The sequence below is a fragment of the Pituophis catenifer genome, unplaced genomic scaffold, assembly GCF_029215685.1.
Source record: "Pituophis catenifer annectens isolate HBS135680 unplaced genomic scaffold, rPitCat1.0.hap2 SCAF_2, whole genome shotgun sequence".
Classification (NCBI taxonomy): domain Eukaryota; kingdom Metazoa; phylum Chordata; class Lepidosauria; order Squamata; family Colubridae; genus Pituophis; species Pituophis catenifer.
The window spans coordinates 38,767,529-38,781,963 of record NW_027256882.1 but is presented as its reverse complement, the minus strand read 5'-3'; the positions used below and the strand labels follow the sequence as shown (position 1 = coordinate 38,781,963).

Here is a 14,435-nt window from a genome sequence, read left to right as displayed (position 1 = left end):
TTCAGTGACCAAAGGGTGTCCTGTCTCCTACATTACAAAAAATTAGCCCTAGCATGAACAATAGGAAACAAAACAAGGCGTATCTTTAACAGTTTTTTTAAAAAATCCCATACATTCATTTATTTCTTCCTGAATAGAGGTAATCTCAAATTACGACCACAATTGAGCTCAAAATTTCTGTTGCTAAATGAGACAATTGTTAAGTGAGTTTTGCCCCATTTTATGACCTTTCTTGCCACACCTGTTAAGTGAATCACTGCAGTTGTTAAGTTAGTAACACATTTGCAAAGTGAATCTGGCTTCCCCATTGACTTCGCTTGTCAGGTCACAAAAGATGATCACGCTGCAGCTGTCATAAATACATGCCAGTTGCCAAACACCCAAATTTTGGCCATATAACCATGGGGATGCTGCAATGGCCATTAAGTGTGAAAAACGGCCATAAGCAGTGGTGGGATTGAAATAATTTAACAACCGGTTCTTTGCCCTAATGACCAGCTGGGTAGGCATGGCTCAGTGGTCATGTGACTGGGTGGGCATGGCCAACTCAATGTCACTCACGTCGAAGGGCGCTTCGCCTTAGCTGTTACAATGTAATAAGGGTTAACCGGAGAGGCAGTTTCTGTAAACAGGGCAATAAAGATTAGGCTAGAAATAACACCAGAATGTTTCCGTCCTGCCTTCCTTACAGGATTAGCCCTGTAAAGTGGAAAAAAACCAAAATGAGATTTCTTCCAACAACTGGTTCTCCGAACTGCTTAGAAAGTTAACAACCGGTTCTCCCGAATAGGTGCGAACTGGCTGAATCCCACCACTGGTCATAAGTCACTTGTTTCACTGCTGTTGTAACTTTGAATGATCCCTAAATGAATGGTTGTAAATCAAGGATTGCCTGTAAAGATTTGCTAATATGTCTTTTATCTTTTTAAAACCTAAAAAAAACCCAAAACCCTTTTATGCATTTAACTAGCTTCTTTCCAAATCCTTTGTAATAAGGTTGGATCATGGTTTTTTTCTACTAAGGATCATTTTTTTTCATCAGAGGCAATCTGGTATTTGTGTTTTTTGTGTGTGTGTGTAGATTCTCAAGTCATCCAGGTCATGGTTGTTCCAAAGGTGCTTTTTTTCAAGAGGCAACTGGATGGATTTTCTGGTTTTTCTTTGAAGACGTTTCACTTCTCATCCAAGAAGCAATCCGAGAAGCATCCAGAGTTGAAGAAGCTTCTTGGATGAGAAGCGAAACGTCTTCAAAGAAAAAACAGAATGTCCATCCAGTTGCCTCTTGAAAAAGGCACCTTTGAGTGTGTGTATGTGTGTGTGTGTGTATGCATGCATCAGTGCGTGGTCTGTGAGCCTGAAGCAAAGGGGAGAAAAAAGTCAGAGCCAAACATAAGTAGGATACACTGGGGAATTCTGGGAATTGAAGTCCACACATCTTCAACTCACTAAGGTTGAGGAACACTGGGTTAAACCAACATATTTTAAGGGGATTCGTCTTCCCTTCTGCCTTGGTTTGATCTCTTTTTCATTTGTGAGCTGCACAAATCACATACTCACCTGACATCCACACTCTGTCTGTGCCACATATTTTCCTATTCAATAAGGCCCACAGGCCATCCTAAATCTGGAGTTGCTCCTTCCTGCTTAATGGGCAACCAACCCATTCAGGCACAGATGTGAGAAAGAAAGACTGAGGCAGACTCTTGGCAGGGATGCCGTTATCAGCTCTCTTCTCCTTGGCAGCGTTTGCATGTTGAACCATCTTATTGGGTATCTGTGTTTGCCAGAGTAACTGATACCCTCCCTATTACAACTACGCGCTCAATGTCCGAATATGAGACAGGAACACCGCCTGCCAGACTGCCTTAAGCTTCTAGGAAATGTTCCCTCTGCTAGACTCAAAGGTTACAGAGCGAGAATACCTTCTGGTGCTCCATTACCACTTGTCCGACATTGCGAAACTGTTGTTTGCTTCGGCTGCTGCATTCTTGCCATAGATCACATAGATTTTCCTGCGCAAGGGATATCAGTGTCTAAGTAATGGGTTGGCAGGAAAGGATAAAGAGTTTCAGTTTCTATGCTCTGAACATAGAACAAGCTTCTGTGTTCAGAACAAGAAGCAATGGATGGAAAGTTTTGGTCACCATGATGTAAAAAAAGAGGTTGAGACTCTAGAAAGAGTACAGAGAAGAGCGACAAAGAGGATTAGGGGACTGGAGGCTAAAACATATGAAGAACGGTTGCTGGAATTGGGTATGTCTAGTTTGATGAAAAGAAGGACTAGGGGAGACATGATAGCAGTGTTCCAGTATCTCAGGGGCTGCCACAAAGAAGAGGGAGTCAAGCTGTTCTCCAAAGCACCTGAGGGTAGGACAAGAAGCAATGGGTGGAAACTAATCAAGGAGAGAAACAACATGGAATTAAGGAGAAATTTCCTGGCAGCTGGAGACAATTAATCAGTGGAACAACTCGCCTCCAGAAGTTGTGGGTGCTTCATCATTGGAGGTTTTTAAAAGAGACTGGACAAACAATTTGTCTGAAATGGTGTAGGCTTTCCTGCCTGAACAGGGGGTTGGACTAGAAGACCTCCAAGGTCCCTTCCATCTCTGTTATTCTATGTTTGATACTCCTTTATGGAAAAGGGCAGATGTATTCTCCAGCCATGGAGAAGCTTGACTTGATTATATGATGATTTACAATTCTCTGTTGCTGAAACATGAGGTTACTTCTGACCAGTGGGAAATTTGAAAATTTGATGGGTTTCAAATTTTTTTACTACTGGTTCTGTGGGTGTGGCTTGGTGGGCGTGGTTTGGTGGGCATGGCAGGGGAAGGATACTGTAAAATCTCCACTCCCACCCCACTTCAGGGGAAGATTACTGCAAAATCCCCATTTCCTCCCGATCAGCTGGGACTCGGGAGGCAGAGAATAGATGGGGGCGGGGCCAGTCAGAATTTTTACTACCGGTTCTCCGAACTACTCGAAATTTCTGCTACCGGTTCTCCAGAACTGGTCAGAACCTGCTGAAACCCACCTCTGCTTCTGACGTTGGGTCTGAAACATCAGGATCATGAGATTTTACAATTAAGGGATTGCTTTGGTCGATTTAAAGATTTTGAGCCTCTGGTTGGGGTCATCCAATGTATTAAATTCCATACAAACATGCAGTCCTAAGGCTTGGTAACCCAGTTCACACCACATGCAAAAGCTAACAGCTGGGTGTCCTACAACACACTGAATCACAATCTACCCCTGACCCATTTTAGCCTAGTCTGGCCACACAATTACTCAAAATTGACTAGTGTTTTAAAGTATTCCTTCTCCAAATTTGCATTGCTTTTAACTGAAGGAGGAAAAAAAAAGTGAGGTAGCAGAGCACTCTCAATCCAGCTAGAGCGCATATGTACCAAAACACACAGCGTGAATATAATCTTAAAATAGACTTCTAATTTACTTGGGAGTAAAATCCCTCTAAATTCAAGGGGTGGTCTCCCCCGAAAAACCTATTTAGGATTGCAACCCGTATTGGGGGGGGCAGGGGGGGAAACCCCCAACCTTAAAATGTGTTAAGATCTTGTCTTACATCACTTTCATTCCCCCCCCCCTCTCAGTCTAGTCAGTTTTTGTTAGTTATACTCTGTAAAAATGTTTTCTCTCCTGCATGGATGAAAAAGGAAGGCCACCCACAGAAATTTATTGTGGTGCATGCACGCCCAACACACAGTGGCAGTGAAGGGCTCCGACTCCCTTTTTGGTACGGAAGGAATTCTTCAGAGGTCATGTCGCCGGGCAGAGTTTGTGTTTCATTAACCCTTTCAGGCTGCACAGTCCTTTCTTCCCGACGGCACAATCGCCGCTGCTCGCCGCTCTGTTCTTCAAATAAGCACAGCGTCCATCTCCTTCCACTTTGAAGCTGCAAAGCAATAGAAAGTTGCTGGCATTTGTAATTTTCTGCAAAGGGTTTCCGTAAAGTTGCATTTCTTATCCAAAGTGCTTAAGACAGGCCCCGAGAAACACTAGGAGGAGAATGCACTAACAAGAGATGGTATTCTCAGAGTACAGGTAGCCCTCGACTTACGACTGTAACTGAGCCCAACGTTCCTGTTGTTAAGCGAAACACTCGTTAAGTAAATTTGCCCCATTTTACGACCTTTCTTGCCACAGTTGTTAAACGAATCTGGTTTCCCCATTGATTTTGCTTGTCAGAAAGTCACAAAAAGTTTATCGTGTGATCCCAGGACACTGCAACCATCATAAATATGAGTCAGTTGCCAAGCATCTGAATTTTGATCACGTCACCATGGGGACGCTGCAATGGTTGTAATGGTGAAAAGCAGTCATAAGTCACTTTTTTAGATTTTTTATTGAGTTATAAGATAGGTCACTGTTTTTCAGTGCCGTTGCAACTTTGAACGGTCACTGAATGAACCGATGTAAGTCGAGGACCCCCTGTATAAAGTGATCGCAAAAAAAATTAAAGCAGCGCAGGATTTGTTTGCACAATACAGGTAGTCCTTGACTTATGACCGCACTTGGAGTGGAACTTCAGTCCCCAAGCGATGCGGGGATTAAATGAGTCATCACATCATTGCACCCAATTTTATGACCTGTTTTTGCTGTGGTTGTTAAACGAATCAATGCTCCACCTCCCTCCCTTGATTTTCCTTGTTGGTAGTCAGTTGGGAATGTCGCAAATGATGGTAGGAAGAACTTACAGGTTTTTGAATAGAGTCTCATCTGGCCATTTCCATCTGTCTTCAGAACTTCGGTGGAGGCCAATCCAGTGGTTAAAGGGCTCTCTGACAGTCACATCACCAATCTGTTTGTTTTTTAAGTTAAAAAGGAAAAGGGGAAAAAAAAAACTATGGGTTTCAGAACATTTTGGAAATTGAGTTCTGCACTCTGCAGAAGGACATAAGTACCTCTTCAACATCACTCTTCATACATGTATGTGTGCATACCCATAACAGATTAAAGTTGGACGGGACCTTATTGGTCATCTAGTCTAACCCCCCACCCAAGCAGGAGACCCTACACCATTTCTGACAAATGGCAGTCCAGTCTCTTCTTGAAAGATTCCAGTGATGAAGCTCCCGCAACTTCTGAAGGCAACTTCTGTTCCATGGGTTGATTGTTCTCACTATCAGAAAGTTTCTCCTTATTTCTGGGTTGAATCTCTCCTTGATCAGTTTCCATCTATTGTTCCTTGTCTGGCCTTCAGGTGCTTTGGAAAAATAGGTTGACCCCCTCCTCTCTGTGGCAGCCCCTCAAATATTGGAACACTGCTATAGCAATAGCAGTAGCACTTAGACTTATATACCGCTTCATAGTGCTTTTACAGCCCTCTCTAAGCAGTTTACAGAGTCAGCATTTTGCCCCCTAACAATCTGGGTGCTCATTTTACCGACCTCGGAAGGATGGAAGGCTGAGTCAACTTTGAGCCTGGTAAGATTCCATCTGCCAAACTACTGGCAGCTGGTGATCCACAGAAATAGCCTGCAGTACTGCACTCTAACCACTGCTTCTCCGTGGCTATCATGTCTCTCCTGGTCCTTCTCTTCACTAGACTAGTCCCTGCAACCATTCCTTGTATGTTTTAGCCTCCAGTCCTCTAATCATCTTTGTTGTTCTTCTCTGCACTTTTTCTAGAACCTCAACATATTTTTTATAGTGTGGTGACCAAAACTGGATGCAGTACTCTAGGTGTAGCCTTACTAAGAGTGGTATTTGTACCTCCCTTGATCTTGATTGTATCCCTCTGTTAATGGAATTTAGAATGGCATTGGCTTTTTTGGCTGCTGCCGCAAACTGTTAAGTCATATTTAACTGGTTGTCTACTAAGACTCCAATATCCCTCTCCCAATTACTGCTATTAAGCCTGGTTTCTCCCAATCTATATGTGTACTTTTGGTTTTTCTTGTCTAAGTGTAAGACTTTACTTTTCTCTACATGAATTTCATTTTGTTAGTGCCCAGTGGTCAAGTCTGTCAAGATACATCTGGATCTTGAGCCTATCATCTAGGGCAGGGTTGTAAAATTCCCAGTCCGTGGGCAGGATATATCCTGCGCTGGCCACGCCCACGTCCGGTTTAGCGAAGGGGGAAAAAGTCCCAATACATCACATGACACCACCGTGACAATGCGGGTTTGACACCCCTGATCTAGGGTGTTGGCTATCCCTGCCAACATGTTTTACCACATGTTCACACTCTGCAGAAAATCCAGTATCTGGATTTGCTTGAATGACACAATCTGCTTCTGGGGTACAGAGAATAAAGCTACATCTCAACACTGGAAAGAGATTTAAATCCCTCACTCATCCTGGAGGTATAATGGCAGGTTCTTATTTCATAAAATAGTGAAAGAGTAGACATTAGGCAAGGCCTGCTTGAGCAGAACTGCAGATAACAATTTTGACAGATTCTTCTCTTACCAGTTTCTCTAGATCCCCAAAAACAGCCAAGGTGGCCCCAAAGGAGAGACAACGATTCTGACTAGCATTCCAGCTCTGTTGGGTTTCCAAAACATGGTAGCAGTTCCCTTGGGACATCTGCCAGCCCGTTGGGCAACAGGAAGTGGTGGCAGCAGCAGAAGGCAACTGAGGTTTAGCTTCTGTAAACACAAATTCACATGATTTAATAGATTATTACCCTCATTTTAGGAGTGAAATCCAGCAGGTTCTGACCGGTTCTGAAGAACTGGTAGTGGAAATTTTGAGTAGTTCGGAGAACCGGCAAATACCACCTCTGGCTGGCCCTAGAGTGGGGTGGGAATGGGGATTTTGCAATATCCTTCCCCCAGGAGTGGGGAGGGAATGGGGATTTTGCAGTATCCTTCCCCTGCCATGCCCACCAAGCCACACCACGCCCACCAAGCCACACCCACAGAACTGGTAGTAAAAAAGTTTGGATTTCACCACTGCCTCAGGAACAGAGATGGGGGACTACGGCCCCTTTATGACTTGTGGACTTCAACTCCCAGAATTCCTGAGCCAGCATGGAGCTCAACTCCCAGAATTCCTCAGCATAGCTGGCTCAGGAATTCTGGGAATTGAAGTCCACAAGACATAAAAGGGCCATAGTTCCCCACCCCTGATTTAGAAGAATGTTTCTCAATTTCACGAATTTCTAGGTGTATGAAATTCAGCTCCCAGAATTCCACATTCAACATGGCCACTGATGAGAATTCTGGGAGTTTGGTCCACATATCTGTTTCCTAAGTCTTTAGCAAAGTTGCTAAATTTGGGAAACATTGTTTTAGAAACACAGGATATAAAAGAGACAGTAGAAAAAGTTTATGTTGTTTTGATGCTCTCCTTCACCTTTCCCCCTAGGATGTTGAGTTCAATTTTTTTCTGATTTTTTATCCTCCAAATGTGCTGGATCATAATTCCTAATCATGATTGGTGCTACATAGGCTCTTCCTGGGAATTATAAAAAGTCCAAACATCTGGAGAAAAATAATTCAATTGAAAATAAGTATGTGTTAATGGATTTTGATGTGGCCCTGATAACCATTAATATGCAACAAGATGGAAAGATGTCCTATCCTATGACATCATAGGATGCATTGTGATTGGTTGAAGTGATACACTCCATTTGCTGTCTCGACTGTCATTTAGCTTCTTTCCCCGCCCACTTTGGACCGTTTCCACCAGTGAGCGTTCTATCTAGTAATTATATCAAGCCTGTAGCAATTAGAAAGAGTTTGATACTTTAATTAGTAATTACATTTAAATGTATTCCATATTAATTTATGCTTTAACTGTGCATTAAAACACAGTAAAATGTCTAGTTGGAATATGTATTTATTTAATCAAATGTTGAGGCTGTCTGACTTTTTGAATGACTCTAGGTGGCTTGTAAAGTTTTTTTTTTAAATTAAAACAAATAAAGACAATCCTTATAGACATAGTCAGAAAGGGGCAATTCTCAAAGCCCTGAAGTTTAAAAGCCACATACATGTAGTCCTCAACTCACGACCACAATTGAGCCCCAAATTTCTGTTGCTAAGCGAGATAATTGAGTTTTGTTCCATTTTACGACCTTTCTTGCCACAGTTGTTAAGTGAATTACTGCTGTTGTTAAGTTAGTCACATGGTTGTTAAGTGAATCTGGCTTCCCTATTGACTTTGCTTGTCAGGTGGTCGCAAAAGGGGATCATGTGATTCTGGGACACTGCAACTGTCATAAATTTGAGTCACTTGCCAAGCATCTGGATTTTGGTCATGTGACCATTGGGGATGCTGCAACGGTCATAAGTGTGAAAAATGATCATAAGTCACTTTTTCCAGTGCTGTTATGACTTTGAATGGTCACTAAACAAACTGATGTACGTCAAAGACTGTAGGTATTTTCATTTCATTTTATTGCCTTACTTACTATTTCCTTAAACAAATTTTTGATAGTTTGCAAACAGAGAGACTACAAGTTTCCTTGCCTGGCCTTATCTGCATAGTGACAGTTCCATTGGTCATCATCAGGCTGACCTCCCATTACACTAAATCAAGTTTTTTTTTTAAAACTACAGTTGGTTGAACAGACCTAACATAGGGTTTGATTTATGTTCGGCTGTAAACAAGGACAACCACCGAGCAATAAGAACGAAGAGGGACAAATAAACAGATTATTATCGTAGTTCATTGCACAGTCAGCCAAATGTTTAGACTGGATTTGGTGCCTATTGAATCCTTCCCAAGGACATGAGATAGGCAGTTGTGGTTTGAAGGCATTTGAAGATTGTCAGATGTAAATGCCTTATTCTCTAATGTGTAAATAATGTATATATGGAACATCAGGGGTTAACTTATTACTTGAGCTTTAATGTATTCATATTTTACCACTCCCATTCCTGGCTCCGCCCCTTGTATATAAAAGGAGCCATCCTCCCCATTTTCCTTGCTTCTATCTTGAATATTCAGCGAATATAGAATGCCTATTATGATTAAAGAGAATTATATTTAAATCTATAACTTCTATTATCTTTATTGAGTCTGATCCTGAAAATATTGCAACAAGCTGGTAGCAGAGGATGGTTAATTGACTCAATAAGTAATTAAAAATGTCCAAGAAAGATAGGCCCAACACCAGGGCCTACAGCAAAGAAATAGAAACTGATCAAGAGATGATCAACGAATCCACTAATGCGATTTCGAGAGAATCCGAAGAATACACCACTGAAGAAGAAGAACTGATGAGTGAAAATAACGACCAGGAAGAAATCGAGATAGAAAATAACGAACTCAGGTCAGAAATATTAAAAATACTAAAAAGCCAAAAGAATGATGAAAGCCTCATCGCGGACCTCCAGGAGATGCTGAGGAACAGCGGAGCAGCGAGAGAGAAAAACATCATTAAAGAAAAACCCAAAGATCAAAAAACTGTGAGTGAAATGACTACTGAGAAAATAGTTGTAAAAAAGAAAAGATGTGACCCCGCGCGAAATTTTGAACGGCAGCCATCTTGGTTTCAACGAACTTCAAAAGAGAGTGAAGCAGAGCCAATCAAAACGCTCAGTTCAAAATTTCTGGCGCGAAAAACGCTATCAGACGAAGAAAGTGAAAAAGAAGTCTCAAACTCTTCAGATAAACCAAAATCAGAAAGTGAAGACGATTTAACAAAGTCTCAAGTAGAGTCAGCAATGAAAACACTTTTTGCTGCTTTTGGGCCAAGATTGAAAATTTCTAAGACATCAACGAAGAAGCAAGCAATCAAACCGACAACTCAAGACCTGCACGCTCCCATCCTGACTTCGAAAACGACGACACCCGAGCCCAGAGAGCCATGCCGATTCCGTCCTACACCGCAGACAGAATCGAGTGCCAGCACACACAAGAGAAAGAGAAGAACCGCCGCCATCACCAAAGCCCCAAAAACCGAGCCAGAGACCGACTCATCTGAAGAGGAGCGGATCGAGAGAGCTGAAATGGAGAGAACCTTCCACAACGGCGCCAAAGAAGAAATGAGCAACGCGCATGTGCAAAACTACGTAGACGGCCCCGAAAGACTTGAACTGGCCAGAGAACCGCGCAGACTCGTTACAAGCATCCCAATGCCGTTCTGTAATTTCCTGCACTTGAGAGACCACGGACTGCCTCAGGTTGTAAGTAATGGACAAAATAATGTGGGGAACTTACCCAGTGACTTCCCAAAACTTAGAGTTGATGGCATTAATTTACAAGAGTGGTACCAACAGCTTCAGGTTATTTTTATGAAAGAAAATTTACTATTCTTTATAACTAGTCCTCCAAGAAGACCTTGGACTTTAAAAATAGACTGTTTACATCATAGAGCATTTTTCATAATAATTTCTAGCGTGTCTCCTGCAATGTATCATAGCATCAAACCAAACCTAACTGTATCAGAAATAATTCAATGCATGTTTAATCTATTTCACAGCGATAGCGTAGCCACAACCACAAGAATGTCTAAGGATTTCTTTTCTTCTAGAGTGAAACCAGGGGTTTCTATAAGTGAACATTTGATAAATCTAAACAAAATAAGAGCTGAGCTGCAATTGAGGGGGGAAGTGATTTCAGATCAAACTATGAAAAGTGTTATTATCAATTCACTTGATCCATCATGGGATAGCTTTATGTCACACTTAGATACCATTAATTTGGGATATTTATCAATAGAAAGTCTATCTAACAAATTGATAGCAGAAGACAATTCAAGAAAAAATCGTTCCAGTAACCAAACAGAACACAAATCTTTTAGGAAAGTAGTCTTTCAAGATAAATATAATGAGGCCTTTAGATGCCACAATTGTGGATCCAGGGAACACAGTAGAAGAGACTGTCCCAAAGTCCCAAGGGAGAGACATAGGCCAGAATATAGGAGCAAATACAATTACAGACAATCTTCCACAGATAGACACAAATATAGAAGTCCACCAAACTACAGAGAAAGTAGAGGGGGTAGAGAAAATTCAAAAGAGAGAAAATCTGGGTCACTAAATGGGCTAAATAAACAAGACAGCACCAAAACACAACAAGATGAGAACAATAATTGGCTTATTGATTCTGGTGCAACAAATCACACCACTAATAACAAAAGTATATTATCTTCATTTACAGAAGATAAGTTTGTGATAAAGGTAGCTAATCAAGAAAAGGTTCAAGTATTAGGCAGAGGAAATGTGACCTTGCCTGGTTTAGGGAAAATAGAGGGGGTATTATTAATCCCAGAAATACCTCACAACATACTAAGTGCTATAAAACTAAGCAGAGAATCTGACATCAATATAGTTTTCTCAAAGGGGAAAGCAACTATAGAAAAGAACAAAACAAATGTAGGCACTGTGATGATAAAAGGGGGTCTACCCTATCTGATAACCAAAGAAAGATGGTTACATAACATTGATTCAAATATGGAAGATTGTATTGAAGCAGATGATGAAAATGTCAGTAACAGTGACAATGATGAATGTAAAATAACTCATGATAACAAAAATACACACAATGAGAAGAAACCAAAAATAGGTAAACCAATTCATGATGAGTGTGCTCATATCTTACATAGGAAGTTAGGACATGCAAGCTTTCCTGTAGTACAAAAAATGACTGAACACGCAGAAGGTGTAAAAATAAAAAATTGTGAAAATTATTTAGAATGCTCAGTATGTAAATCCACCAAACTAAAAACCAGTCCTAGACCAAAAAAATCTAACAGATCAACTAACAATATTTTTGATTTGGTACATATGGACTTAGTTGGTCCATTAACTCCATCAATTACCTATAGAAAACGTTACTTCCTAACAATAGTGGATGATTACAGTCGCTATGGTTTTGTTTACACATTAAAGCACAAGGATGAAACCTTTCAGAAATTTAAGGAATTCTACAAACGCATAGAAACACAACATAATATCAGAATAAAACAAATTATGACAGATAGGGGATGTGAATTCATGTCTAAAGAATTCTCCCAATGGTTAAAGGATAGAGGGATGCTACATTTCACGTCCAATCCATTTTCTGCCTTTCAAAATGGGATTGCAGAGAGAAAGAACTCCACACTACAAACCATGATTAGATGCACATTAGAGGATGCTGGTTTAGGCAAACAATTTTGGTCAGAAGCCTTACATTATTCAAATTACACTCAAAATAGAACATGGTCCAGTATTGTGAATAAGACACCATATGAGGTGATGTACAATAGAAAACCTAAATTAGCACACATGCACATATTTGGAGTTACTGCAGACGTGCACATACCTAAACAATTGAGGAGAAAGGGAGAAAACGTATCCAGGAGATTAAGATTCATGGGATACGAAACTGGAACCAAAGGGTACAGATTCATCGATAATAATAACAAATTTATAGTATCCAGAACAGCTGTGTTTCATGAGCAGGCCAATTGGTCTAAGTTGCACCTTAATGAAATTTTTCCTAATAAAAGCAAAGATAATATATCTTGCGAGGAAGGAACAACAGAAAATCAAAATATTAACAAAAGTAAGAACAAAACCAAAACTTGGACAAATAGTCAGCATAAAATAAAGACAGACACATTAACAAAAAAGGAAGCCAGATATTTGCATGACAACCATAGCAAACCTGAAAGAAATATTAGAAATAATAGAAACCAAATACCAAATAAATACAAAGATTATATTATGCATATGGATGGAGAACAAATAACACCTAATACATATGAGGAAGTATTGAAACTTCCCCGTGAAGAAAGAGAAAAATGGGAACTAGCTATGGAAAAAGAAATGAAAAGTTTACAAGGATTAAATGTATTCACACCTGCGATCGCACCTAAGGATAAAACAATTATAGGTACCAGGTGGATTTATAAAATTAAGAATTTAGAAGGAGGTAATACCTTATACAAGGCCAGACTAGTTGCACAAGGTTATGCACAAAAATATCCAGAAGACTATACTGACACATATTCACCCACAGTGAGAACAGAGAGTGTCAAAACAGCTCTTGTAGTAGCATCTGCACTCAATCTAGACGTGTTTCAATATGACATACAGACTGCATACTTACATGCAAAATTAGATAAGGAAATATATGTAAGAGCACCACACAGTCAATACACTAATAAGAACGAAATTTGGTTACTAAATAAGAGTCTGTACGGATTGAAGCAATCTGGCAAAAGATGGTACGATTGTTTGGTAAAAGTACTAAAGACCATGGATTTCAACGCCACCACTGCTGATAACTGTTTCTTTGTAAAAAAGAATAATGATCATATTGAATTTGTATTAATTTATGTGGATGATATTTTATATATTGGAAAGCATAAAGAGAGCAGGGAAATCTTTGTAAATAAGTTAAACGAACACTTCTCATTGAAATCACTAGGTAGAGTGAATAAATACCTTGGTGTACAAATTAACAAAACAAAAAGAGGATTCAAACTTACTCAAAAAGATAAAATCATTGAACTCCTAAACAAATGTAACTTAAATAATGCCAAAACATGTGACACACCTATGCAAACTGATTTTCTTAGAAACAATGATGAATCTTCCCCTGAGTTTAAAGACAACACATTTTACAGATCAGTTATAGGTTCACTCCTTTATATATCTAATTGGACTAGGCCAGATATTGCATTACCTCTCAATTTATTGTCAAGATATGTTAGCAAACCAACCTTGTATCATTGGGAAGCTGTCAAAAGAATTTTAAGATATCTGAAAAGTACATTAGATTTTTGTTTAATATTGGAACCCAATAATGACAAAGAACCAAAAATTACTTGTTATGCTGATGCAGATTGGGCTGGTGATACATCATGCAGAAAGAGTACCTCTGGTTATGTTTTTCTATTGAACGATTGTCCAGTTTACTGGTATACTGGTAAACAAGAACTGGTAGCCACCTCTACCACAGAAGCAGAATATGTTTGCTTGTCTAAAGCTGCAAATAACCTTGTATGGTTCAATGATTTGATCACAGATGTTTGGAAGAAACCTACTTTACCATTTATTATGCATGAAGATAATAAAGCGGCCATTGAAATTTCTAGATCCGATGCAATTGGACAAAGGTCCAGGCATATTGATATAAAATTTAAGCACGTGAGACAACTATCTCAAGACGGATTCATCAAAGCAATACATTGTGATACTTCTGAACAATTAGCTGACATATTAACAAAACCCTTACCTTCTAAACAACACAAATATTTAACTTCTAAATTATATGTATTATATTGTCCTGAATCTGAATGTAACTGGTGTTGTATAACGAACCGGCATTTAGAGGGGGATTTGTCAGATGTAAATGCCTTATTCTCTAATGTGTAAATAATGTATATATGGAACATCAGGGGTTAACTTATTACTTGAGCTTTAATGTATTCATATTTTACCACTCCCATTCCTGGCTCCGCCCCTTGTATATAAAAGGAGCCATCCTCCCCATTTTCCTTGCTTCTATCTTGAATATTCAGCGAATA

General features: G+C 39.9%; 1 protein-coding gene across 3 annotated transcripts in view; it reads right to left on the bottom strand.

The window, feature by feature from the left end:
* Nucleotides 1-3,662: 3,662 nt before the first annotated feature.
* Nucleotides 3,663-14,435, bottom strand: part of LOC139309377 (uncharacterized) — a 30,413-nt gene continuing 19,640 nt past the window's right edge. For all 3 annotated transcript variants that reach the window (XM_070933439.1, XM_070933441.1, XM_070933440.1), the window contains exons 7-9: nucleotides 6,434-6,612; nucleotides 4,716-4,819; nucleotides 3,663-3,913 (exon numbers count right to left, since the gene is read on the bottom strand). In XM_070933439.1, the coding sequence (XP_070789540.1) occupies nucleotides 3,778-3,913; nucleotides 4,716-4,819; nucleotides 6,434-6,612 (419 nt within the window). In that variant the 3' untranslated portion in view covers nucleotides 3,663-3,777. The remainder of the gene's footprint in view (nucleotides 3,914-4,715; nucleotides 4,820-6,433; nucleotides 6,613-14,435) is intronic.